At 37.8% G+C, this 26,322-nt stretch overlaps 2 protein-coding genes and 1 long non-coding RNA gene across 3 annotated transcripts; all 3 read right to left on the bottom strand.

Annotated features, from left to right (window-relative positions):
* Positions 1-218: 218 nt before the first annotated feature.
* Positions 219-25,244, bottom strand: LOC104217514 (uncharacterized). The gene is made up of 16 exons (XM_070162586.1): positions 24,938-25,244; positions 23,529-23,596; positions 22,933-23,088; positions 22,690-22,857; positions 21,155-21,305; positions 20,523-20,602; positions 17,180-17,455; positions 16,954-17,097; positions 14,032-14,166; positions 13,713-13,811; positions 2,874-2,930; positions 2,491-2,695; positions 1,545-1,663; positions 1,293-1,361; positions 891-989; positions 219-724 (listed from the first exon to the last, which is right to left on the bottom strand). The coding sequence occupies exons 1-16, from the start codon at positions 25,053-25,055 to the stop codon at positions 485-487; spliced, it is 2,184 nt and encodes a 727-aa protein (XP_070018687.1). The 5' UTR covers positions 25,056-25,244; the 3' UTR covers positions 219-484.
* Positions 10,754-12,135, bottom strand: LOC138882197 (uncharacterized). Its single transcript, XM_070162636.1, has 2 exons — positions 11,400-12,135; positions 10,754-11,165 (listed from the first exon to the last, which is right to left on the bottom strand). The coding sequence occupies exons 1-2, from the start codon at positions 12,133-12,135 to the stop codon at positions 11,137-11,139; spliced, it is 765 nt and encodes a 254-aa protein (XP_070018737.1). The 3' UTR covers positions 10,754-11,136.
* On the bottom strand, positions 12,309-13,687 carry LOC138882182 (uncharacterized). The gene is made up of 2 exons (XR_011403641.1): positions 12,522-13,687; positions 12,309-12,357 (listed from the first exon to the last, which is right to left on the bottom strand). It is a non-coding gene; the product is annotated as an uncharacterized lncRNA (long non-coding RNA).
* Positions 25,245-26,322: the final 1,078 nt, after the last annotated feature.

Raw genomic sequence — 26,322 nt, 5'->3', positions numbered from 1 at the left:
AGTCATAACACATTATATGAAGCTACTCAAAGTCTCAAAACGCCGAATGAAACGCTAAAGCTCAAAATAACCGGTCAGGCCATTACATTTATGGTACATTTATATAATTTTATATACATTACTTTATTTCAAAAAATTGAAAAGTCATCACCGAAATTATAGGATATCGGATCCTAGCAGTCAGTGCAGTGAGTTAAAACCATGAAAACCACAGTATCTAATCTTGCAAAAGCCTCGTACTTGATGCTTTATTATACAATAAATATTGACTATTCCCCCAAATTACAAATTACATCATTGGTAATGAAAAATAAATAAATGAAAAGGCAAAATATGGTAATAATAAAAAAATTGACAATATGTTACATTATCCAATGAGACCTAACAATAATTCAAAACTGGAGATCAAGAAAAAATCATCTTCAAGATCTCTTCTTCACAAGAGTGGATGGCAAAATTTGGAGATCAAAGAAAAACTTCATCTTCAAGATCTCTTCACAACCGCGGTAGCAAAGAAGGGATGGTGGCTGAACTCAAATTGAACCTTAAGCGACGGGTCAAGAGTTCCTAGCCGGGAGATAAGACCTAGGGCAACACTGTTATGTTCTGCAACTTGTTCTATACGACGAAGCTCTGACATTTTATCTGGATCATTAGAAAAACTGCTCCTTAGATCCTTTGCACTTCTCTGTGCTTCTTTGAAGCAGTTGTACATAGATAAGTTCTGCATAATTATAGAGATCAAGTCACACGCCGAGTGAAAACGATGTCTTGCAATCCCCCTTCAACCCCTCTCAAAAGTAGAAAGCAAAAAGAAAGAGCAAGTAATATATCATAAAAAAATGATAAAACTTGGAAACGCATGGTTAATGATGCCAAGGGGGACTTACTGATAGCCGAGCATGAGCAGTCGTCTCCTGGAATGAATAATAGGAGACATGATCGGGCATGCAAGCTTTTAGAAGCAACTCAAAGTGCTGGACAAACCTCTGAGGAAAATTGCAAGATTGGTCAAGAACAGAAACATATATCCTGTTACTACTAGAACAAGTATATTAATGAAATCAGATGCAAGCAGCAGCAAAAATGGATGACAAATTGTATATATATATATATATATATTTTTTTTTGGGGGGGGGAGGGGGGGGGTGTCATGCTAAGGCAGACGAATGGTAACAAGATCGAGATTTAAAGGTTACAGAAAAAGACAGGATTCAGGTGTTTTAGTTAGCTACTTGCGAGTACAAACCAAAGTTCCAATAAAAAATATTACAAGTTGTGACGTGACGCACCTCATGCTCACTGTTGAAAGGTCCTGTACTCAGATAGACTTGCCGTTCGTTCCTTAAAGCTGCGAGCATCTAGAGGAACCAACAATTTCTCAAGCAATTCAGAATCATTTTGTTAAGTTTAATTAAAAAGCTCACCGCACGCAGCGCGCAGATATGAAAGAGACGCTAAAACTAAAGTGGGAAAACAAATTTAAACGCTGTGAACATAGATGAAAGAGCATCATTAAAATAAAAATAAAAATACTGAATTACCATGGTAAGACCTTCAGCAAGATATACATGGCACTGAAGAAACATAATTGAAGGTGGGAGTTGATAATCTTTTCCTCCATCTTTTACAAAATCTCTTTTCTTCTTCCCTTTCCTTTTACCTGATACAAGTCAAATACTAAGATAATGTGTGCATTCTATGGTTTCACTGGAAAAAGAAAAGAAGCATAATAATGAACTTCAATTCTATATTTCTTTTTAATCTGTTGGACGAGTAACAAGGCTATTCAAGGAGTGGCAAGCAGGTGCAATACAAAAAAGTTTAACTATTCAACTCATGCCTTCACAACTTTGGGTTGACCACAATTTTTAAGTCAAACCGTGACATGCGTAGTAAAAAATGAGATGCCAACAACCATCCTTTTTTCCTTTGATTTATTTTATTTTCTTGGCATTATAGTTAATGGTAGGTGATCTAATGAACATACCATTATAACTCTATTCAACCAGCCAGCAAAAGAAACAATCTTCCACCAAGAAACCTAAACATGAAAACCATGATACAATAACTATGCCTTAATGCCAAGCTAGTTGGGGTCGGCGGTATGAGCCCTCCAAATCATAAATGCTTTGCTTGGGTAAATATACAAGTGTTAATTTATTGTAGTTTTTGGTGTAGGATGCAAATGGTAAATGACGATCACTGCTTGTTGGAGAATCTATCCACTTTTAGAGGAGATAAGTCCAATGGCATGGTTGTATATGATTTCCCTTTCTTGGTGCCAGGTTACTTTTTAAAAAATTACTTGCTTATAAAAACCAAAAGGTCAAGTCCACCAATGACAAGAATCTTAAAGCTTCAGTTAATAATTTTTACTTTTATGAACTTGGTACATAAAAAGAACAACCTATTAACCAAAGGTTTGTTCCCTTGTACAAGCAACTTTCAGCTAGGGGACAAATAATGCGGTACAGGTAGGATTCTTACTGATTTCATTGTTTGTCATCGTCCGCATATGCGTTTTCTCCGCAAGCTTGATCAGGATTATATACATGTACCAGTAGACCATACAATATTCACCAGCGGAATACAAGTCTAATTCAAAGCCCAACATCAGGAAACGGGAAGCTATCCAGTATGTTTGCTCCTCCACCCATATGAGAATATGTCTGCATATCTTCATGCAAATATTCTGTGACAGTCGGAAAATGAGGGAATAGTCTCAATAAGAAAAAAAGTTCACTGACAAGATGACAGAGCAAGAAAGCAACAGAAATCTCCACCTTGAAAAAATAGCGACAAGTGAACACACTATAGCAGCACTATAACTATAAACAATAGTGCAGTGTAGTTGCAGATAGAATATTCACCTCGTTACTTGAAGTGGTCAAGATATCTCCAAACTCTTTCCTAAAAGCCAGTTCCAGCTAAGGGGAAACAAAAAAGAAACAAATGTACAATTCAGTTCCCAGGAAGGCAAATAACCAAAAAAGAAAAAATAACATACTCCAGATGACAGCTGCAGCAAAAGAAACATTATTGTATACTTTAAACAAGTTTGACAATAGTCAGCATGCAAAGATTTTATCAAACGCTAAACAACAAACGAAAAGGCTACGTATATTTTAAAAAAAAGGATCACGAACACACACACATATATATATAGAGAGAGAGAGGGGGGGGGGGGGGAGGAAAGGGTTTGCAGCCTAACAATTATGTGAATAGCTACATTTCTTCCTTTTGTTATTTATGTATTTTTTTTTCTTTGGGGTTTTTTTTTGGGGATAAGCCAAAAGGCTATATAACTTCGTTTGAGACGATGTGTATGACATGTCGAATTACTAAAGATCATTTAGCAACAAGTATACCTCAATCAAAATGTTAGAAACCAAAGAAGTTCTATATTTCATATCTAGAAGAGAAGATTACAAGGCCTATTTATAATACTAATTCACCTAATCTATTAGTTGTCATACACCTAATTACACCTACTATACAACTCATATACATGTGCTAGCTATGATGTAGTACATGTGTATACATGTGCTACACAACTTGTATTACACCTACTATACAACTCATATACATGTGCTAGCTATGATGTAGTACATGTGTATACATGTGCTAGACAACTTGTATGTCAACACTCCCCCTCAAGTTGGAGCATATATATTGATCATGCCCAACTTGTTACAGATATATTCAACTCGAGCTCCATTCAAAGCTTTTGTGAAAATGTCTCCCAATTGATCTCCAGTTCTAACATGACCTGTAGAGATGAGCTTTTGTTGAATCTTTTCACGAACAAAGTGACAATCTATTTCAATGTGCTTAGTCCTTTCGTGAAATACAGGATTAGAGGAGATATGAAGAGCAGCTTGATTATCACACCACAACTTTGCTGGCAATGTAGTTTGGAAGCCAACTTCACTTAATAGTTGATGTACCCATACAACCTCACACACAGATTGTGCCATAGCTCTGTATTCTGCTTCCGCACTAGATCGAGATACGACATTTTGTTTCTTACTCTTCCACGAAATCAAGTTTCCACCAACAAAAACGCAATATCCTGTCGTGGATCTCCTATCGGCTTTTGACCCTGCCCAATCTGCATCTGTGAAACACTCAATGTTAGTGTGTTCATTATTCTTATATACTAGACCCCGTCCTGGAGATCCCTTTAGATAACAAAGAATCTGCTCCAGAGCCGCCCAAACTGTTGGGGAAGACATAAACTGACTCACAATGCTGACAGAGTATGCGATATCGGGACGAGTTACTGTAAGATAGTTCAGTTTCCCAACCAATCTCCTATATTTCTCTGGATCTTCGAATAACTCACCGTCTTCTTTCACGAGTTGTGTGTTAGGAACCATTGGCATGCTGCATGGTTTAGATCCCAACTTTCCAGTTTCAGCTAACAAGTCAAGAGTATATTTCCTTTGGGACAAGAAGATGCCTTTCTTGCTCCGTGTAACTTCAACTCCCAAAAAATACTTTAGTTGCCCTAAATCTTTCGTCTGAAATTGAGTGTGAAGGAAAGACTTTAGAGTTGAAATTCCTGTAATATCACTTCCAGTAATAACGATGTCATCAACATATACTACCAATAAAAGAATACCATCATCAGACTTTTTATAAAACACCGTATGATCGCAATTGCTTTTCTTCATCCCATATTCTAGAACAGCCTCACTAAATCTGCCAAACCAAGCACGGGGACTCTGTTTCAGCCCATAAAGAGATTTTCGAAGACGACATACCTTTCCACACTCCCCCTGAGCAACAAACCCAGGTGGTTGCTCCATATATACTTCTTCCTGAAGATCTCCATGTAGAAAAGCATTCTTTATATCAAGCTGATGCAGAGGCCAATCATAAGTAGCTGCCATGGAAATGAATAATCGAACAGAAGCTAACTTGGCGACCGGGGAAAAAGTATCCAAATAGTCGACTCCATAGGTCTGTGCATACCCTTTTGCAACAAGGCGTGCCTTAAGGCGAGCTACTGTCCCATCGGAGTTAAACTTAACAGCAAATACCCACTTGCACCCAATAGCCTTTTTGTTAGTGGGCAGATCGGCCAACTCCCAAGTACCATTCTCATCTAAAGCCATCATCTCTTCTATCATTGCATCATGCCAACCTGGGTGGGACAATGCTTCACGAACAGTTTTAGGTATCCTAGCAGAATCTAATGATGCAATAAACGAGCTAGAAGAAGTAGACAAATGGTCATAAGACACAAAAGAAGAAATAGGATAAGTACATTGTCGTGTACCTTTGCGAATGGCAATAGGAAGATCCAAACTAGGATCTGAAACACAGGAGGTTGGATCTACCGACGAAGCAGAAGTAGGTAAAGGATCGGGTTCTGAGGTTTGTTGTCGCCTGGTATACACACGAAGAACAGGTGGCTGCTCGGATGGTCGATCGAGGGAAATGGGTGACTGAGGAAGAGGTGTTGGAGAACTAACTGGATGTGTGACAGTGTAGACCAAAGTATCATCTTCTTCCTCAGGACTGTTATAAACATATGAAGAAAAGAACGGATAATTTTCATGGAATGTGACATCGGCAGACACTAAGTACCTTTTGAGATCTGGAGAATAACACCGATAACCTTTCTGAAGACGTGAGTACCCTAAGAACACACACTTAAGGGCCTTTGGATCTAATTTAGTTACCTGTGGACGAACATCACGAACAAAACAAGTACAACCAAATATTTTGGGTTCAATAGGAAACAATGGCTTAGAAGAAAAAAGAATGTTGTAAGGAATATTACCATGAAGTACAGAAGATGGCATACGATTTATTAAAAAACAAGCTGTAGAGACGGCATCAGCCCAAAAACATTTTGGCACTTTCATTTGAAAGAGGAGTGCTCGGCCTACTTCAAGAAGATGTCTATTTTTTCGTTCCGCAACCCCATTTTGAGAAGGGGTGTCAACACAAGAAGATTGATGTAGAATACCATTTGTAGCCATATAATCTTTAAACAAATCCGAAAAATATTCTTTTGCATTGTCACTCCTTAAATTACGAACGGAAACATTAAAATGAGTTTTTATTTCAGCACAAAAAATTGAAAACAACTCCGAACGATTTTTCATTAAATATAACCAAGTAACACGAGAATGATCATCCACAAAGGTAACAAAATATCTAAAACCAGTTTTAGAGATAATAGGACATGGACCCCAAACATCGGTGTGAACTAACTCAAAAGGTAAGTCGACCCGTTTATTGACTCTAGAAACTTTAGGAAGGCGATGGTGTTTAGCAAACTGACATGACTCACAATCTAAAGAGGAAATACTCTGAAACTGAGGATATAACTTCTTCAAACTAGACAAGGATGGATGACCCAATCGACAGTGTACATCAAAGGGAGACAACACAGTTGAACAAGAAATGGATTTCGGCACCTGTGATTCAAGAACATAGAGACACCCAGACTCAGAACCTTTACCAATAATCTGCTTCGTCGTAAGATCCTGAAAAAGACAATAATTGGGAAAAAATGAGACACAACAATTTAGAGTACGAGTAAGTTTACTGACAGATATTAGATTGAAAGAAAAATCAGGCAAATTTAAGACGGAACTAAGGGAAAGAGAAGATGTTGGGTTAACAGTGCCAGACCCTAAAACATATGAGGTAAACCCATCGGCTAAAGTAACTGTGGAACATTGGGTATGTGACTGAAAAGTGGAAGAGTTTAGAGTTACCTGTCATATGATCTGTGGCACCAGAATCAATGACCCATTTGGATGACGAAGAGAGGAGACACTTAGTGGTTTTACCTGACTCGGGGATAGTATTGATAGGAGGAGATGATGACTGAGATGGTGAAATAGTCTCGGAAGTGGCGATGTTGGCATACTGAGATCTTTTGTTCTTATTCTGAAGCTTCACACAATAACGTATGGTATGACCGAGCTCATGACAATAAAAACATTCAACTTCCCCTTGCTTTAGGTCTCGACTATCGCTACTCCGATTGCGATTACTATGACTCCTATTCTTTTGGACGCGGCTAAGCAGAGCACCACTATCGATCGTGGCTGTCGGACCTGGATGAGACTTTTCAGTACGCAACACTCTTGTAAAGGCCTCTTTCAAGGAAGAGATAGCAGTCCCAGATAAAATCTGCGATTTGGCCCCTTCAAATTCGGGAGAAAGACCAGAAAGGAAACTCATGACCGCCAGTTGTTCACGCTGAGCCTGTTGTACCTTCACATCTGGACTAAACGGCAATATAACATTAAGCTCATCATACACCTTCTTAAACTCTGAGAAGTAAGTGGTGAGAGAGCGATCTTGCATGGATGGATGGTAAAATGTCTGGCACACATCATACATGCGAGACAAGTTTCCTTTGCCAGAGTACAAAAAATCTAAATAATCCATTAGATCCTTCACATAATCACAATGAGAAACTAGATCATTTACCTCACTGTGCATCGAATTCTTGATTTAGAGAAACAATTTTGCATCCTCCTTTAACCAGACTGATTTAGTCTCATCCTTGGGTGGATCATCAACCAAGTGGTTCTTTTTGTCGATGCTCCGCAAATAGAGACGGATCGTCTTACTCCAATCCATGTAATTGGAACCCATGAACTTATTCTCCGTAATTTTGGACATAACCGGAATGACATCAACGGTAGGTTTCGTTTCAGTCATCTTGCACCCGAATAATAGCAGAATCAAATAGTCAAGAACAATGCAGTGAAATTTGAACAGTGCAGTGAACAGTGAACAGTGATATTTGAACAGTACAGTGAACAGTGCCGGAACAGTGATCTTGGAAAATGAAAGTTGTCAGGGAAAAAAAATTCTGACAGTACCACTTTGGTCGGAATAGTGAGTAGAAAAATCTGTAAAGAAGCGGCCGGGGCAAAAAATGGCCGGAAATAGTGAAATAGAATCAAAGCAGCGAAAGACTGTTCTGAACAAATATAATTCGAACGGGGAAAAAAAATTCCCAACAACAAACTGATGAAAAAACTTCAATGCTCTGATACCATGTTAGAAACCAAAGAAGTTCTATATTTCATATCTAGAAGAGAAGATTACAAGGCCTATTTATAATACTAATTCACCTAATCTATTAGTTGTCATACACCTAATTACACCTACTATACAACTCATATACATGTGCTAGCTATGATGTAGTACATGTGTATACATGTGCTACACAACTTGTATTACACCTACTATACAACTCATATACATGTGCTAGCTATGATGTAGTACATGTGTATACATGTGCTAGACAACTTGTATGTCAACACTCCCCCTCAAGTTGGAGCATATATATTGATCATGCCCAACTTGTTACAGATATATTCAACTCGAGCTCCATTCAAAGCTTTTGTGAAAATGTCTCCCAATTGATCTCCAGTTCTAACATGACCTGTAGAGATGAGCTTTTGTTGAATCTTTTCACGAACAAAGTGACAATCTATTTCAATGTGCTTAGTCCTTTCGTGAAATACAGGATTAGAGGAGATATGAAGAGCAGCTTGATTATCACACCACAACTTTGCTGGCAATGTAGTTTGGAAGCCAACTTCACTTAATAGTTGATGTACCCATACAACCTCACACACAGATTGTGCCATAGCTCTGTATTCTGCTTCCGCACTAGATCGAGATACGACATTTTGTTTCTTACTCTTCCACGAAATCAAGTTTCCACCAACAAAAACGCAATATCCTGTCGTGGATCTCCTATCGGCTTTTGACCCTGCCCAATCTGCATCTGTGAAACACTCAATGTTAGTGTGTTCATTATTCTTATATACTAGACCCCGTCCTGGAGATCCCTTTAGATAACAAAGAATCTGCTCCAGAGCCGCCCAAACTGTTGGGGAAGACATAAACTGACTCACAATGCTGACAGAGTATGCGATATCGGGACGAGTTACTGTAAGATAGTTCAGTTTCCCAACCAATCTCCTATATTTCTCTGGATCTTCGAATAACTCACCGTCTTCTTTCACGAGTTGTGTGTTAGGAACCATTGGCATGCTGCATGGTTTAGATCCCAACTTTCCAGTTTCAGCTAACAAGTCAAGAGTATATTTCCTTTGGGACAAGAAGATGCCTTTCTTGCTCCGTGTAACTTCAACTCCCAAAAAATACTTTAGTTGCCCTAAATCTTTCGTCTGAAATTGAGTGTGAAGGAAAGACTTTAGAGTTGAAATTCCTGTAATATCACTTCCAGTAATAACGATGTCATCAACATATACTACCAATAAAAGAATACCATCATCAGACTTTTTATAAAACACCGTATGATCGCAATTGCTTTTCTTCATCCCATATTCTAGAACAGCCTCACTAAATCTGCCAAACCAAGCACGGGGACTCTGTTTCAGCCCATAAAGAGATTTTCGAAGACGACATACCTTTCCACACTCCCCCTGAGCAACAAACCCAGGTGGTTGCTCCATATATACTTCTTCCTGAAGATCTCCATGTAGAAAAGCATTCTTTATATCAAGCTGATGCAGAGGCCAATCATAAGTAGCTGCCATGGAAATGAATAATCGAACAGAAGCTAACTTGGCGACCGGGGAAAAAGTATCCAAATAGTCGACTCCATAGGTCTGTGCATACCCTTTTGCAACAAGGCGTGCCTTAAGGCGAGCTACTGTCCCATCGGAGTTAAACTTAACAGCAAATACCCACTTGCACCCAATAGCCTTTTTGTTAGTGGGCAGATCGGCCAACTCCCAAGTACCATTCTCATCTAAAGCCATCATCTCTTCTATCATTGCATCATGCCAACCTGGGTGGGACAATGCTTCACGAACAGTTTTAGGTATCCTAGCAGAATCTAATGATGCAATAAACGAGCTAGAAGAAGTAGACAAATGGTCATAAGACACAAAAGAAGAAATAGGATAAGTACATTGTCGTGTACCTTTGCGAATGGCAATAGGAAGATCCAAACTAGGATCTGAAACACAGGAGGTTGGATCTACCGACGAAGCAGAAGTAGGTAAAGGATCGGGTTCTGAGGTTTGTTGTCGCCTGGTATACACACGAAGAACAGGTGGCTGCTCGGATGGTCGATCGAGGGAAATGGGTGACTGAGGAAGAGGTGTTGGAGAACTAACTGGATGTGTGACAGTGTAGACCAAAGTATCATCTTCTTCCTCAGGACTGTTATAAACATATGAAGAAAAGAACGGATAATTTTCATGGAATGTGACATCGGCAGACACTAAGTACCTTTTGAGATCTGGAGAATAACACCGATAACCTTTCTGAAGACGTGAGTACCCTAAGAACACACACTTAAGGGCCTTTGGATCTAATTTAGTTACCTGTGGACGAACATCACGAACAAAACAAGTACAACCAAATATTTTGGGTTCAATAGGAAACAATGGCTTAGAAGAAAAAAGAATGTTGTAAGGAATATTACCATGAAGTACAGAAGATGGCATACGATTTATTAAAAAACAAGCTGTAGAGACGGCATCAGCCCAAAAACATTTTGGCACTTTCATTTGAAAGAGGAGTGCTCGGCCTACTTCAAGAAGATGTCTATTTTTTCGTTCCGCAACCCCATTTTGAGAAGGGGTGTCAACACAAGAAGATTGATGTAGAATACCATTTGTAGCCATATAATCTTTAAACAAATCCGAAAAATATTCTTTTGCATTGTCACTCCTTAAATTACGAACGGAAACATTAAAATGAGTTTTTATTTCAGCACAAAAAATTGAAAACAACTCCGAACGATTTTTCATTAAATATAACCAAGTAACACGAGAATGATCATCCACAAAGGTAACAAAATATCTAAAACCAGTTTTAGAGATAATAGGACATGGACCCCAAACATCGGTGTGAACTAACTCAAAAGGTAAGTCGACCCGTTTATTGACTCTAGAAACTTTAGGAAGGCGATGGTGTTTAGCAAACTGACATGACTCACAATCTAAAGAGGAAATACTCTGAAACTGAGGATATAACTTCTTCAAACTAGACAAGGATGGATGACCCAATCGACAGTGTACATCAAAGGGAGACAACACAGTTGAACAAGAAATGGATTTCGGCACCTGTGATTCAAGAACATAGAGACACCCAGACTCAGAACCTTTACCAATAATCTGCTTCGTCGTAAGATCCTGAAAAAGACAATAATTGGGAAAAAATGAGACACAACAATTTAGAGTACGAGTAAGTTTACTGACAGATATTAGATTGAAAGAAAAATCAGGCAAATTTAAGACGGAACTAAGGGAAAGAGAAGATGTTGGGTTAACAGTGCCAGACCCTAAAACATATGAGGTAAACCCATCGGCTAAAGTAACTGTGGAACATTGGGTATGTGACTGAAAAGTGGAAGAGTTTAGAGTTACCTGTCATATGATCTGTGGCACCAGAATCAATGACCCATTTGGATGACGAAGAGAGGAGACACTTAGTGGTTTTACCTGACTCGGGGATAGTATTGATAGGAGGAGATGATGACTGAGATGGTGAAATAGTCTCGGAAGTGGCGATGTTGGCATACTGAGATCTTTTGTTCTTATTCTGAAGCTTCACACAATAACGTATGGTATGACCGAGCTCATGACAATAAAAACATTCAACTTCCCCTTGCTTTAGGTCTCGACTATCGCTACTCCGATTGCGATTACTATGACTCCTATTCTTTTGGACGCGGCTAAGCAGAGCACCACTATCGATCGTGGCTGTCGGACCTGGATGAGACTTTTCAGTACGCAACACTCTTGTAAAGGCCTCTTTCAAGGAAGAGATAGCAGTCCCAGATAAAATCTGCGATTTGGCCCCTTCAAATTCGGGAGAAAGACCAGAAAGGAAACTCATGACCGCCAGTTGTTCACGCTGAGCCTGTTGTACCTTCACATCTGGACTAAACGGCAATATAACATTAAGCTCATCATACACCTTCTTAAACTCTGAGAAGTAAGTGGTGAGAGAGCGATCTTGCATGGATGGATGGTAAAATGCCTGGCACACATCATACATGCGAGACAAGTTTCCTTTGCCAGAGTACAAAAAATCTAAATAATCCATTAGATCCTTCACATAATCACAATGAGAAACTAGATCATTTACCTCACTGTGCATCGAATTCTTGATTTAGAGAAACAATTTTGCATCCTCCTTTAACCAGACTGATTTAGTCTCATCCTTGGGTGGATCATCAACCAAGTGGTTCTTTTTGTCGATGCTCCGCAAATAGAGACGGATCGTCTTACTCCAATCCATGTAATTGGAACCCATGAACTTATTCTCCGTAATTTTGGACATAACCGGAATGACATCAACGGTAGGTTTCGTTTCAGTCATCTTGCACCCGAATAATAGCAGAATCAAATAGTCAAGAACAATGCAGTGAAATTTGAACAGTGCAATGAACAGTGAACAGTGATATTTGAACAGTACAGTGAACAGTGCCGGAACAGTGATCTTGGAAAATGAAAGTTGTCAGGGAAAAAAAATTCTGACAGTACCACTTTGGTCGGAATAGTGAGTAGAAAAATCTGTAAAGAAGCGGCCGGGGCAAAAAATGGCCGGAAATAGTGAAATAGAATCAAAGCAGCGAAAGACTGTTCTGAACAAATATAATTCGAACGGGGAAAAAAAATTCCCAACAACAAACTGATGAAAAAACTTCAATGCTCTGATACCATGTTAGAAACCAAAGAAGTTCTATATTTCATATCTAGAAGAGAAGATTACAAGGCCTATTTATAATACTAATTCACCTAATCTATTAGTTGTCATACACCTAATTACACCTACTATACAACTCATATACATGTGCTAGCTATGATGTAGTACATGTGTATACATGTGCTACACAACTTGTATTACACCTACTATACAACTCATATACATGTGCTAGCTATGATGTAGTACATGTGTATACATGTGCTAGACAACTTGTATGTCAACACAAAACTAGATGAGGTCGGCTCTATGAATCATCAATATCCAATCTGCCCCTTTGGGCCATTTCAATACAATACTCAATTACTTTGTGTTTTAAGCCAAATTAGGGTTCTCTAAAACTAGAGGTTATCTACATTTTCTACTGATTTACAAATCTTTAAACAAACTACTAAAAATCATTAAGCAAAGCTACTAAAATTTGTCACAAATACCAGGTTACTAAAATGAGTACTACTCTAACATCTAAGCAAAACATAAAACATTTGAGCAATATCCAAGTTCTATATCTACTCTTCACCCAAAGAATAATATTAATTAAATTGATTCCCACTAGCACCTCAACTAATGAATCCCGCATCAATGCACAAGGCACAGGAATTCAATGCAACCTTAGGCAAAACATAGCCTTATGTAAACCAACATAAAGATAAATATTTCCCTTCATTTTCGACTTGTGTTCTGCACCAATCGTCATGCTTAAATTTAAGTAAAGAAACATTTTAAGGGCTTGCATTTACTAATTTTATGTTATTTTAATCTGCCAACTGAACATGCAAAAGAGTTCAAATTCTCCTTATCTTCCTTTTCCATCCAAACAGGGAGCAGATATCCATGCAAGAATCTAAGATGTGGGCAGCCACAAAATTTACGAAGAGTAATGATCATGATAGAGAGAAAGAGATCAATACACAAGGAGAAATGCAAATGGGATGAGAACCAGCATTTTGACAAGTGTATACTGTTCAAACCTGTACGTGTATGATGCGCCAATCTTGCAAAATCTTTCCAAGTTTACGCCTTTGCCAGGAAATATTTGTACACAGAACTCGAAGCAAAGTGATCAATAACTGTACAACAACGTGTTATTGAAGGTGACAGATCTCGTTAAATTTGATAAAAGCAGAATATTAACCTATTCAACAGCAAATAAAACCCAAAACAGATTAGCTTAACATTTTAGCAGTACCAATACCAGGAAAAGGCTCAGAAAGTTTTTAGATATATTCTTATAAGAAGCTCTGGACATAGAAAGTTCAAAATCTACCTCTAATAAATTCATGCTTTTACCTGCCCAAGTTGTACAAGAGTTTCATTCTTCTGAATATCATGGTTCTTCGCCACCTCAGGTAACAAAGAAGCTTTACAAATCACAGCAAAGACAGGATCACGCCCATAGAGCTTTGCATCTTGAATCAGCAAATGCTGTTGATTAGTATTTCAACATGAGAATATCATTGTGGAAAAGATAAAATATATCTGAATTGTAAGTTAAACAAGTAAAGAAATGAATCCCCCCCCCCCAAAAAAAAACACGCCCAAATGATATATGAATAATCTTTCAGTGCATCTTTCTTCGTGTGAATTCAGCAAGCAAATAAATTGTATTAATTAGTGATAAACTCTAAGAGTTAATGCCAACGTTTTGTTGCACAGCTACAAGGCTTATTCAGCTATAAGCACTGGCGGACCCAGGATTTTATGCAAGCGGGTTCAATCTTAGAAGTACACGAAAAATAGTAGTTGTCAAGTGGGTTCAAATAAAATATTTATACAAAATTTACGCAGCATTTATCGTAATTTATGCAGCATTTATCGTAATTTATGCAGCATTTATCGTAATTTATGCATATACACAGTATTCTTTTTTTATGAAGCGGGTTCACGTGCGTCCGCCACTGGCCATAAGTAGGCCTAGACATAATACAGATGGGATTTGGAGATAGATTGAGGAAATGGATCAAATTTTGCATTTCTACTATCAGGTAACTCGGTTCTAGTGAATGATAGTCCAATGTGGATTTTTTGGTGGTTCGAGAGGCTTGGGGCAGGGGGGCCCACATCAATTATGATGGTTATCTTTGGTTATGGAAGCGTAGGGGGCAACACCACGTGAGAGTCTCATACCTATTGTTTGCGACAAGTACTAATATGGTTCGAGGCGGTGTCAAGTCTCAAAATGAACCTTAGTAAGTGTGAAATCATCCTAGCGGACACAGTGGAGAACATTGACAATTTATCACAATGACTTAATTGCAGGGTTGGAGCTCTTCCCATTACCTTCCCGAGCTTACCCCTAGGCGCATCCAATAAGGAGCAAGCAACATCGAATTCAGTGATAGAAAGGGCAGAGAAGAGGCTCGCACGATGGCAAAAGAGATATTTGTTATAATGAGGGGGGGGGGGGAATCAGGAGCACATTATCGAGCACTCCTACATACTTTGTGCACTTTTTATAAGCACCTGCCTATGTTACAGGTGAACTGGAAAAACTTTAAAAAAAAAACTTCCTATGTCACTTGGCAAATGGCACTAGAAAGTTTCACTTGGTTGGTTGGGAGACTGTTACAACCCCAAAGAGTTGTGGCGGCCTTGGGTGAAAGATCCCTGGGTTTTTAACAACGCCCTATTAAGGAAATGACTATGTAGAATTCGAGATAGAGGATCATGCTCTATGGTGGGAGGTGATAGCAAAAAATATGGGATTGTAGAAGGGGATTGGAGGACAAAAATATCATACTCCCTTTCTGTGTGCACACTGTGGAGGAATGCTTTGAAGGCATGGGAAGAATTTAGTGGCAACATCACTTAAAGGGGTGGAAAAAGGGCGCAGAATTAGTGTTTGGAGGTATAGGTGGTGGGGGGATAATGCTTTGAGATTCACATTTCCTAATATCTATAGTATTTCAAGCAAAAAGGAGGATGGCAATCCAACAGGTTCAGAGGTTACAGGAATGGGAGTTTCATTAGGAGATAAGGTTTAGGAAGAACCTTCAAGATTGGGAGGTGGTGAAATTTCTTATATTGCATGACAACCAGGATTCTGAGAGGTAGGAGGTGGGGAGTAGTGGATTGTTTTCAATAGAGTCCTATTATAGTAAAGTATTGACCAGAGAGGAATCAACATTTCCACATCAATGGATTAAGATTCCGAAGACTCCAAGAAAGGTGTGTTTATTCACCTTGTTGGCATTTCTTCACTTTGTTGGCAGCAACGGGAGCAATTTTAACAGCTGAAAACTTGAGGAAGACGATGATTACATATAACGGCTGGTGTTTTATGCGCTAGAGCTCGGATGAAGATGTGGGCCATCTTCTTTTACATTGTCAGATAGTATCTCGTTTGTGGTGAGAGATTTAGATGGTTCAGGCTACAATAGTTGATGCCACGCCAATGAAGGAGGCCCTATTCAGCTGGGCTTAGAAGACAAAGTGCGTAGGATGTAGCTCGACTAGCATCATTTTGGTTGTATGAAAAGAAAGAAAGAAATATAAGAGTTTTAAAGGGTAAAAGATTATCTTGTACAATATTTAAGGAATTGCTTCTTGTCCCTCATTTCTTTTTGGTGCATCCATGACATTCCAATTTGTACAAGAAAATTGGGCGTCTTTTGCAGAGAGAATCATATTTCTTCGTAAATTCTCTACTTTTTGGTGAATCACTTGTATACGGGAGTTTTTCTTCCCATCATAGATAAAATTGTTTTACCTTGTTAGAAACAAATAAAGTTCTGGTAATCAGTAAATACTATGCAAAAACTTCTATTAAAATCTATGTTGCTCGAACTCTCCGAAAATGTGGTAGGATTGTCGGATCCTCCAAAAGTAGTGCATTTTTGAAGGATCCGACACGGGTGCGGCTACATTTTGGAGAGTCCGCGCAACATAGATTAAAATTGAACATCAGAGCTCCCCAAAAACTTTTAGAGAAAAGATAAACATATAGTAGCTTAATAAAAGTCCTTGTTGATGTGCAAATTTCCACTCATGCCGTTGCCACACATGGCAAGATGCCTTGACATGAAAACGGAAGTTATTATGTGCATATGTTTGCAAAATCATTGCGGTGCACAATGACATTAGGAGCAGAAAAATATAAACCTTCAGTCATTTACAGTTCAATTTCATGGCTTAACAGCTAGGCTTAAATTTAAGAATACTCCTCAATTAACTCTAAGAATCCATTAGAATTTACATGTGCTAGAAACTTACCTGGAGATGAGCTCTAGCAACCAATTCCGGTTGAAACTTTTGAAATTCAACCACAAATCGTAAAACACCTTCAAAGACTGGATCCAGATTGTAGGAACATATGATCTCTAGCTCATGAAGAAGCTTTTGGAAATATTCAACTGCCTGGTAGATGAATTGCAACTTTAATTATTTATTGTACTACTTAGATCAGAGCAAAGTGCTTCTATGCTTTTTCAAGCCTTACCTTCTTCCAGCTAATTGTCTCGATAGCACGAGGTGGAGTTGGAGCTGACAATCTACTGTTCAAAGTAGAATCAAACCCGATAGGTTGACAACCTGAAGCAGTTGTTTCATTTTCTGTTCCATCTTCCAGTGTTCCTTGTGCAACCGTAGACCTCAAGAATTCTACTGATTCACTCATAGAATCCAACTCTTGAAAGCAACAAGCAATATGTTTCTTTGCCAATTCCAAGCCTCTGCCTTGTGGTCTCTTCATATTTGTCACAACATGGTACAAGTGCTGGAAACCCAAAGTCAAAAAATATTACGGCCTTTGCAAAAATCAAAATTGATGAGTCAATTGGCAGGTTTTGAGGCAACACAACAATTAAGAGCTCTGACAGAGGAGGATCAGTGAGGAAGGCAGCTACCCTCATGGAGTTTGAGGATCACCTCAAGAACGAAGAAAGTGCATGGAGACAGAAATCAAGAGCTCTGTGGCTCAAAGAAGGGGATAGGAATACAAAGTTTTTCCATCGTACTGCCAATGCACACAAGAGAAACAACAATATTGATCAACTAATGATTCAAGATGAGGCAGTAGAGGAGCCAGACAGAATAAAGAATGTGATCATTGAATTCTACAAGGGGTTATACACAGAACCTGAAGAGTGAAGACCGACAGTCAATTTCGAAAATAGTCCCAAAATCTCTGAATCAGAGGAGTCTTTACAGAGTAAATTTGAGGAACAAGAAGTCCTGAGCTGTCTGAAGATGTGTGCAACTGACAAGGCCCCAGGTCCAGATGGATACACAATGGGTTTTGTCATTAAGTGCCGAGATATTTTGAAGCACGAAATCATAGAGGCCCTCAACTTCCATTCCCAGGAGATGTTTGAGAAAAGCTTCAATGCAACATACATAGCCTTGATTCCAAAGAAGACAGGTGCGAAAGAATTGAGAGATTTCAAGCCAATCAGTCAGATAGGGAGTTTCTACAAACTGCTCTCAGAAGTCTTGACTGAAAGACTTAAGAGGGCGGTAGAAAAACTAGTAGATGCTCAACAAATGGCTTTCATCAAAGAAAGACAAATAATAGATGTAGTGATGATTGCTAATGAAGCTGTGGATTCAAGAATTAAAAAGAAAGAACCTGGAATCCTATGCAAGCTAGATATTGAGAAGGCTTATGATCATGTCAACTGGAGCTTTATACTGAAATTGATAGAACAAATGGGTTTTGGGCAGAAATGGCTCAGTTGGATGAAATTTTGCATATCTACTGTTACATTCTCCATTCTCATAAATGGATCTCCTGAAGGTTTCTTCCATGCACACAGAGGTCTAAGACAAGGCGATCCTTTATCTCCCTTTCTATTCATTATAGCCATGGAAGGACTGAACAACATGATTAAAACGGCCAAAGTCAATGGATGGGTTAAAGGTTTCGAGGTTCACAGGAATGGGGCAAACAGTCTAGAGATCACACATCTTCAATATGCTGATGATACTCTAGTCTTCTGTGACGCTGAAGAAGAGAATCTTAGGTTTCTAAGGATCATCTTGGTCTTATTTGAGGGAATTTCGGGACTACACATCAACTGGAGAAAGAGCCATATTTATCTCATTAATGAAGTTAATAACATGGAGCAACTGACACAGATAATGGGAAGAGAAGTAGGGTCCCTACCTACTGTATACCTTGGGATGCCTCTTGGTGCAAGATCCAAATCCAAAGATATCTGGAATTCAGTCATTGAAAAGTGTGAGAAGAAGTTGTCAAGATGGAAATCGCAATACCTATCAATGGGGGCAGGCTAGTTTTAATCAACTCAGTATTAGACTCACTTCCTACTTACATGATGTCTTTGTTCCCAATTCCTGCCGGAATCATACAGAGACTGGACAAACTCCGAAGATCCTTCCTGTGGCAAGGGAATAAGGAGAAAAAGGCCCTCACAATGGCCAAAAAACAAGATGGTTTAGGAATAAGAAATTTGAAGAATCAAAGCAAGGCTCTTAGATTGAAATGGCTTTGGAAATATTCTCAAGAACCTCAAACTTTATGGAGCAAAGTGATTAAAGCTAAGTACAGTGAGGAAAATAACTGAGTGTCAAACAAAGTCAGCACATCATATGGAGTTAGTGTGTGGAAACCCATCAGAGAACTTTGGCCTATAATGAAGATTCACTCTTCCATAAGAGTGAACAACGGAAGATAAGAGTGAACAACGGAAGGAACACATCATTCTGGAAGGATAATTGGTTGGGACATGGAAGCCTAAAGGAAAGATACCCCGATATGTTTGGTTTGGCACAAAACCAGCATAGGACAGTAGCTGATATGTGGAGTTATCAAGGATGGGAACTCACTCTTAGAAGACAGTTGAATGACTGGGAGATAACAAGATTAGCTGACCTCTACAAAGAGCTGGAAGCATTTAAAGGATTACAGGAAGGGGTGGATTCACTTTGGTGGTAGAGGCACAACAGAGGGGTCTATCAGGTGAAGGATGCATATAAGATTTTGAATCAAACTGATCTTCAGATAGATGTTTGGCCATGGAAGCATATATGGAGAACAAAGATTCCATATAAGGTAGCATGTTTCTCTTGGCTACTAGCAAAGGAGGTTGTATTAACCCAGGATAATCTCATAAAAAGAGGGATTTCTCTGTGTTCAAGATGTTTCCTATGTGGGGAAAATGCTGAGACTGTTAGCTATTTATTTCTACATTGCAAGATAATAGACCAACTATGGAAAATCTTTATTAGTCTTAGGGGTATTTCATGGACAATGCCACACAGGATTAATGAAGTTCTTTATAGCTGGGAAGAAGCTGGTGCTGAAGCAACTAATAGAGATAGTTGGAGGACTGTCCCGACTTGTATCTGGTGGACAGTTTGAAAGGAAATGAATGCTAGATGTTTTGAAGATAGAAGCAACCCAGTACAGAAGATCAAACTCAATTGTATTCTTCTTTTTTGTTTCTGGTGTAAACAGATTTACACAGAAGATACATTGACAATCGTAGACATACTAGGATCTTGCTAGGTTGCACACCAGCACATCTACTTACCGCCTACTTGTAAATTTGGTTTCAGTACAACCTATGTACTGATGTTATTAATATATACAAAAGTTATCAATTTAAAAAAAAAATATTACGGCCTGATGACATACATTATTTTTTTACAAAATGAATAAAAACGCAATGATGTAGAATCACTATGCCTCACTCTTTTTTTCTTTAATCAGTGGTGGGATATATACAATTTTACTCGATAACACTTTCTCCATATGATGAAGAAAAAAAGACAGTTTGACCTATGACAGAATTTATTGAAATGACAACACAGAGTAAGACCTTACGAAAACGTAATCGGCATAACAAAGCTTTGCAGAATCCTTCCTCCAAATCAGGGTTATTTTGTAATGGTTCTATATCTGCACAAAAATAAGCAACCCATAAGAACATAGGGTTGTCAATGAGATTAGCATTGTTAAAGTTGATTGAGGTTCCTGCAGTTTTCTCCATGAGAAGGATACTTTCTAATCACGTCATGCTTTTGTAACTATGGTTTCATAAAACAGAAATAAAAGAGCACCGGATTTTGGAGGACCAAACTTATTTTTTTGTAAAAGAATAAAAGTATCAACAAACAACAACCAAAATAGTTCCTTTTTCTCAAAGTAAAAATGGAATGGTGAAATACTTTGGACGAATTTCTATATTCCTGAAGTCAACTGTAAAATTAGAATTAAAGTTTGTGTTTTCCAAGCATAATGTAAATAATTCTTCCATTTTCTTTGATAAGGTAAAAAGTAAAATCATCCCTCCTTTAGCATCACACCAGCGGAAAAGTACATAGCACAGACCGTTATGCGCTATCTAGTACAGAATTTATCAGCAACGGGAAACATAGGTTTGACATTTAAAGTATTTTATGCTTAAGGTTGCATAAGAAAATGTTCAATCTCACCATGCTCAATGACTACCTTCTGTAACTCTCTTCCTAGACAATGTAGATTTACAAGCCCGTAGTTGACGAGCAATTGTTTCTTCAACTGCATGAAGCATCGTCAAACATTTGTCATCTCCATCCGCCTTTAGAGGAAGGCCGTGTGTCATAGTGAAGAGATCTTCTTCCTGACAAAAAGACAACAAGAAACAATGATAGTCAACAACAACAAAAAGAATCCGAGCACAAATTACTTGAAGAATGTAAATGACTGAGCTTTTTAGTAGAAAATAAGAATCTACTCAAAGAAAAGGGGTATTAGAATGAGGTCCAGATGTCCTTAAACCTAAGACGAGTTAACTAGATGAGCAACTACCACATAATTGCAGATTAGTAAATGGTATTAAGAAATAGACATATTTCATTACACTTTTTTTTTATCAGGAAAGAAATAGACATATTTCATTGCACTACATAAAAGAGAGGGAGACAAAGCCTTCCTATCCCTTGGAGTAATGGAACACTTTTTATATTCTTTTTTTGGGGGGTATGATGGTGGTGCGCGGCCAGCTTGCACGCACCTCGCTATTCCCCGGGTACCGGCTACCTCCCACCAGCATAGGAATAGGGAGGAGGAGAACCAAGAATTTTATTGAAGGGAAAAAATGTCCTCAAACTCACTTGGATAATGATATAAAAAAAAGCCTTTCATAATCCATATTCTTTTACAAGTAAGGCTTCCATAATCCATATTGTGTAGTGAATTCTTCAAATGGGTGGTGTAGCCCTATTATCTTAACCAGATGGCAACCTATCCACCACCACCGCCTTTCCAAATCCCCCAAATATAAAAGGAAAAGGATAAAGCCGATCTTGGGCGTTCCATCATTGCACACCCACCAAGTACAACACATAAAAATTAGGTGTATCTCCACTGAATCTGTCTGTCCTTTCTATGAAGCAGTCACCAAAATGTTTGATACTAGTTAATAACTTACAAACTCACACTATAAAATGACAAGGATACCTTTAGTACATTCTACCACATTGAGTGTTTCATAGTTCTATAATGGCCAATAAGCATTTTAAATGATATACCAGTGAACAACAAAAAGGTATTGACCTCAAAACCAATTGCAAGTATATCATACTGGAATACAACAGAAAACAAACATGGATTGTTATTTGATAACGGTATTGAAATGATCAATGGTGCAGAAGCACGCTGCAAAGCAGAAGCAGAAGGAGCCTCAGAAATGGTTCATATCAAAGCTACTCAACTTTCTTTACTGTCATCACTATTTTAGGATGAAAGTGAAGAATAGATGTTTCAATTCTATGGTTTGGAGATGGAAATTGCAGTCATCCCTCCTAGGTGCACGTAGACTCGGAGAAATTGCACTATCATAAATTTGCAATTACAAAAGGGCCAAGACTTGTAATTAAACTATTTCCAGAAACATCATATTCATCACTTATCTAAAAGAAATAGATCACATTCATCACCTTCTTAAATATGTTCCATGAGGACACTAAATGGTACTAAACATTAAAGAGTTGCATGGTGCTTACTTCATTTGTACGTGTATCTGAGACTGTGGAAACAACCGCATTGCAGGTTGCACGAATGACGTTGCAATATGAATGTAGTAGCGCATGGGATGACGTTATATCAGGCCTCAAAAGGTATAAGCAAGAAAAAACAGTTTGAGCCAGTGAACAACCCTTATGCCATGTTGCCTGCATTCCAATATATCAGCCAAAACAAACTTCTTGTTCGACTAACTAACGCTTAGTGTAAGAAGCTAGGAGTACCTCACAAGCAAGAAGATGATCCATAACATCAATGGTACGTTGAACATCAACTGTTTTGTCAAAACTCAAAGGAATAGGAGCAGCACCATACTCAATAGCTTCATCTACTGAATAGTATGTACGAACCATGCCTGAATCCATCTTTGGGTCCATTATCTAGTTCAATTTTATGAAACATGTAAGTGTATCACAAAGATAGAGTGTATCATTCGGAAGCATAAAAATAATCATCAACATACGACAGAAGTAACAACATACGAGCAGAGTCAAGCAGAGAAGAGTCTACCAGGGGCGGATGCAGCATATAGCTACTGGGTTCAACTGAACCTAGTACTTTCAACGCGGAGCATAAATTTATATGTAAAAATCACTAAATTTACAATAAATAGTAGATATGAACCCATAACTTTAAAATATAATGGGTTCAAAGCTAAAAATTATAAATATTGAACCCATAGAATTAAAATCCTAGATCCGCCTATGGAGTCTACAACGTTTCAATTAAGTATCAAGAAAAGGCAAAAGGGACGATTGGTGTCATCCTCAAGATATTCAGAGAATTCAAGAAAGACACAAAACTATAAATGCAAAATTACCTCTAACGCAGACATGGCAGCAAAAAGATTAAAATTCTCCCCGTGCATGAGCTCTCCATCTCGAAGATCTAGGACCAAATAATTTGAAACCTTAGTGTAAGCGTCACATATGCCATTGTTCTTGCTTGAATTACACAGATATAGATGATATTTGACCACGTAAAGAATAATGAGACCCCAAGACCTCATCAAGGTCACTATTTGAATTTATAGCTTCTGAAAAATCCCTTCTTTTCTTTCCAACTCAAATGTCATATCCAATATAATAATGCATAAGTTCCTCGCCTTAAAAATACAAATAGAATTTTATAAACAGAAAATGTCCTGTTCTTCAAATACAACCTTTGTATTCAACAAAGTTGCTTCTCCTATCATTCCATCTCACAATCTAATCAAATAAACGTATCGCAATAAACCCAGTTTAACCATTCCGATTTCTTTGACAACACAAACATCTTTTACCAAAGTAATTTAAACAAATTGTGGTCAGTATACTAACACCATATATGGTACTTCAATAACATGATACTCCCTCTTTCACATTTTATGTGGCACACTTTCCTTGGCGCACTTTCCTTTTTAGCCTGTCCAAAAAGAATAATAAATATCTATATTTAGAAAAAATATGGTTTGTAAGGAGAGGCACTGTTGCCCCAGTAAGCAGGTGCGAGAGGTTGGTTTTGGAGGGCCTAAGGAGAGGTAGAGGTATGTCGTAGAAGTATTGGAGAGAGGTGATTAGGCAAGACATGACGATTCTCCGGCTTACCGAGGACATGACTCTGGATAGGAAGGTGTGGAGGTCGAGAATTAAGGTAGTAGGCTAGGTAGCTGAGTGTTGTCCTTGCTCGTTCCAGTAGTTTTAATGCATCCCTCGGCGTTAGTCTTGTATTTTCATTATTAGATTTCTGTTATTGCTTATTGTTTCTTTCGCTTCGGTTTTCTGTTTAGTTTGCTGGTGTTGTTGCTTGTTGTTACTCCTTCCTCTCTATCTTTCCTGAGCCGAGGGTCTTTCGGAAACAACATCTCTACCTTTTTCAGGTGGGGTAAGGTCTAAGTACATTCTATCTTCCCCAAACCCCATTAGTGGGATTATACTGGGTTTGTTACTGTTGTTGACTTGTTGTTGTTGTTGTTGTTGTTTTACCCGCACAAATATATATGGTTTCTATTTTCTTACACTCATAAAATGAGAAGGAGGGAGTATTAGATAAAAACATCAATATTTTCCAGCTCTACTTTATCCCAACATCTCTATAGTATCATATACCAACTTTTTTTCATAAGATTCAAAACTTTGATATGGATACACCAAGAATCTCTAATGGGGCAGCATATTTTCTGAAGAAAAACAAACCCAAGATTTTAAAAAAAAAAAAAAGTGAATATAGTGATTAAAGTAGAAAAAATACCATTGCAGGCGAGGTGTAGAAGGGAGGAAGCATCAGCCCAAACAGTTTGTTCACCAGAAGGGATTGAAGGGCAAATTGGTACTTCTCTATTTCCTTCGGCTTCAGAAATTTCAGCCATTTTTTTTTTCCAAACTGAAAAAATCTTATCTGGGTATTTGCTTGATTTTGTAATGGGGCTCTGAAAGATGGATTCTTGAAACTAAAAACAGTGCAACAGCTCTGGCAATAGGGAAAGAGAAAGATGACGCTAACTGGTAGGGCAAGTAATGGGTCGGATCCTGTCGGACTTGATCTTCCCAATCCGATTTAATTGCGAGCTAATTATATGATCCTGGACAATTCAAAATTATGGATTAAAGTCATTTTTCTTTCATTCAATTATTCCTATTACGCGCAACTAAAATTATCAAACTAAAATGGTCACTCAACTAAAATTATCAATAGTGAAAAAATATGACATAGCAGTTCATATAATTTTTTTTTATATTTTTGGATCAAATAAAATAACTCACCCAAACAAAACATAGAAAATCCACCCATGCACCCAACCTAATTTGCTAAAAATAAAAATTCACCCGCTAAATAAAATCAAACGCTAAAATATATCCCTGTTGCAAATGCATCTCTCATCTTCTTATAAAAAATAACTTTTTTCATGGTTTCACTTTAATCCTTAATCTCGTATCCATTATTATTTTATAAAAAATAAAAACAAAATCGTGAAAAGAAGAATATAGGTCATTGAGAAAAGAAGAACACAGGTCACTCTAATCCTTAGTCTTTAATCTTGTACCCATTATTATTTTATGAAACTAGAGTAAAACCATAGAAAAAAATCAACTTTTTATAAGAAAAAGAGAGATGCATTTACAAGAGGGATGCATTTTAGTTGGTTTTATTTAATGGTGGATTTTATTTTTAGGTGGAGTACATGGGTGAATTTTTTATATTTTGCTTGGGTGTATTATTTTATTTGATCCAAAATATAAAAAGTCAATGTAAACTGTCACGTCATTTTTTCCACTAAAAAGTTTGATAATTCTAGTTGAGTTAGATATAATACATAAATACACGCATATAAGAAGCGTGAATTTAATTAAGAAATGATTGAAACTACTACTACTACTACTAATAATAATAATAATAATAATAATAATAATAATAATAATAATAATAAGTCATCGTTTCTTTATCTCCTATCATCTCCCCCTTTGACTTCTTTTTACTTAATTTATTTTCCTCTCTCCCTTTTCTCTTATTCTTTCTATTTCCTTTTCCCTTCTTCTTGTCAATTTCTCTCTGTCTCTTATACTTTCATAATTTTGATATCCTCAATTCCATTGATGAATCAGTCATCATTGTGATAAAATGCTAACTTTTATATT

This window comes from Nicotiana sylvestris, chromosome 11 (genome assembly GCF_000393655.2).
Source record: "Nicotiana sylvestris chromosome 11, ASM39365v2, whole genome shotgun sequence".
Taxonomy (NCBI): domain Eukaryota; kingdom Viridiplantae; phylum Streptophyta; class Magnoliopsida; order Solanales; family Solanaceae; genus Nicotiana; species Nicotiana sylvestris.
The sequence above is the reverse complement of the archived record's forward strand: the minus strand, read 5'-3'. Positions and strand labels throughout refer to the sequence as shown.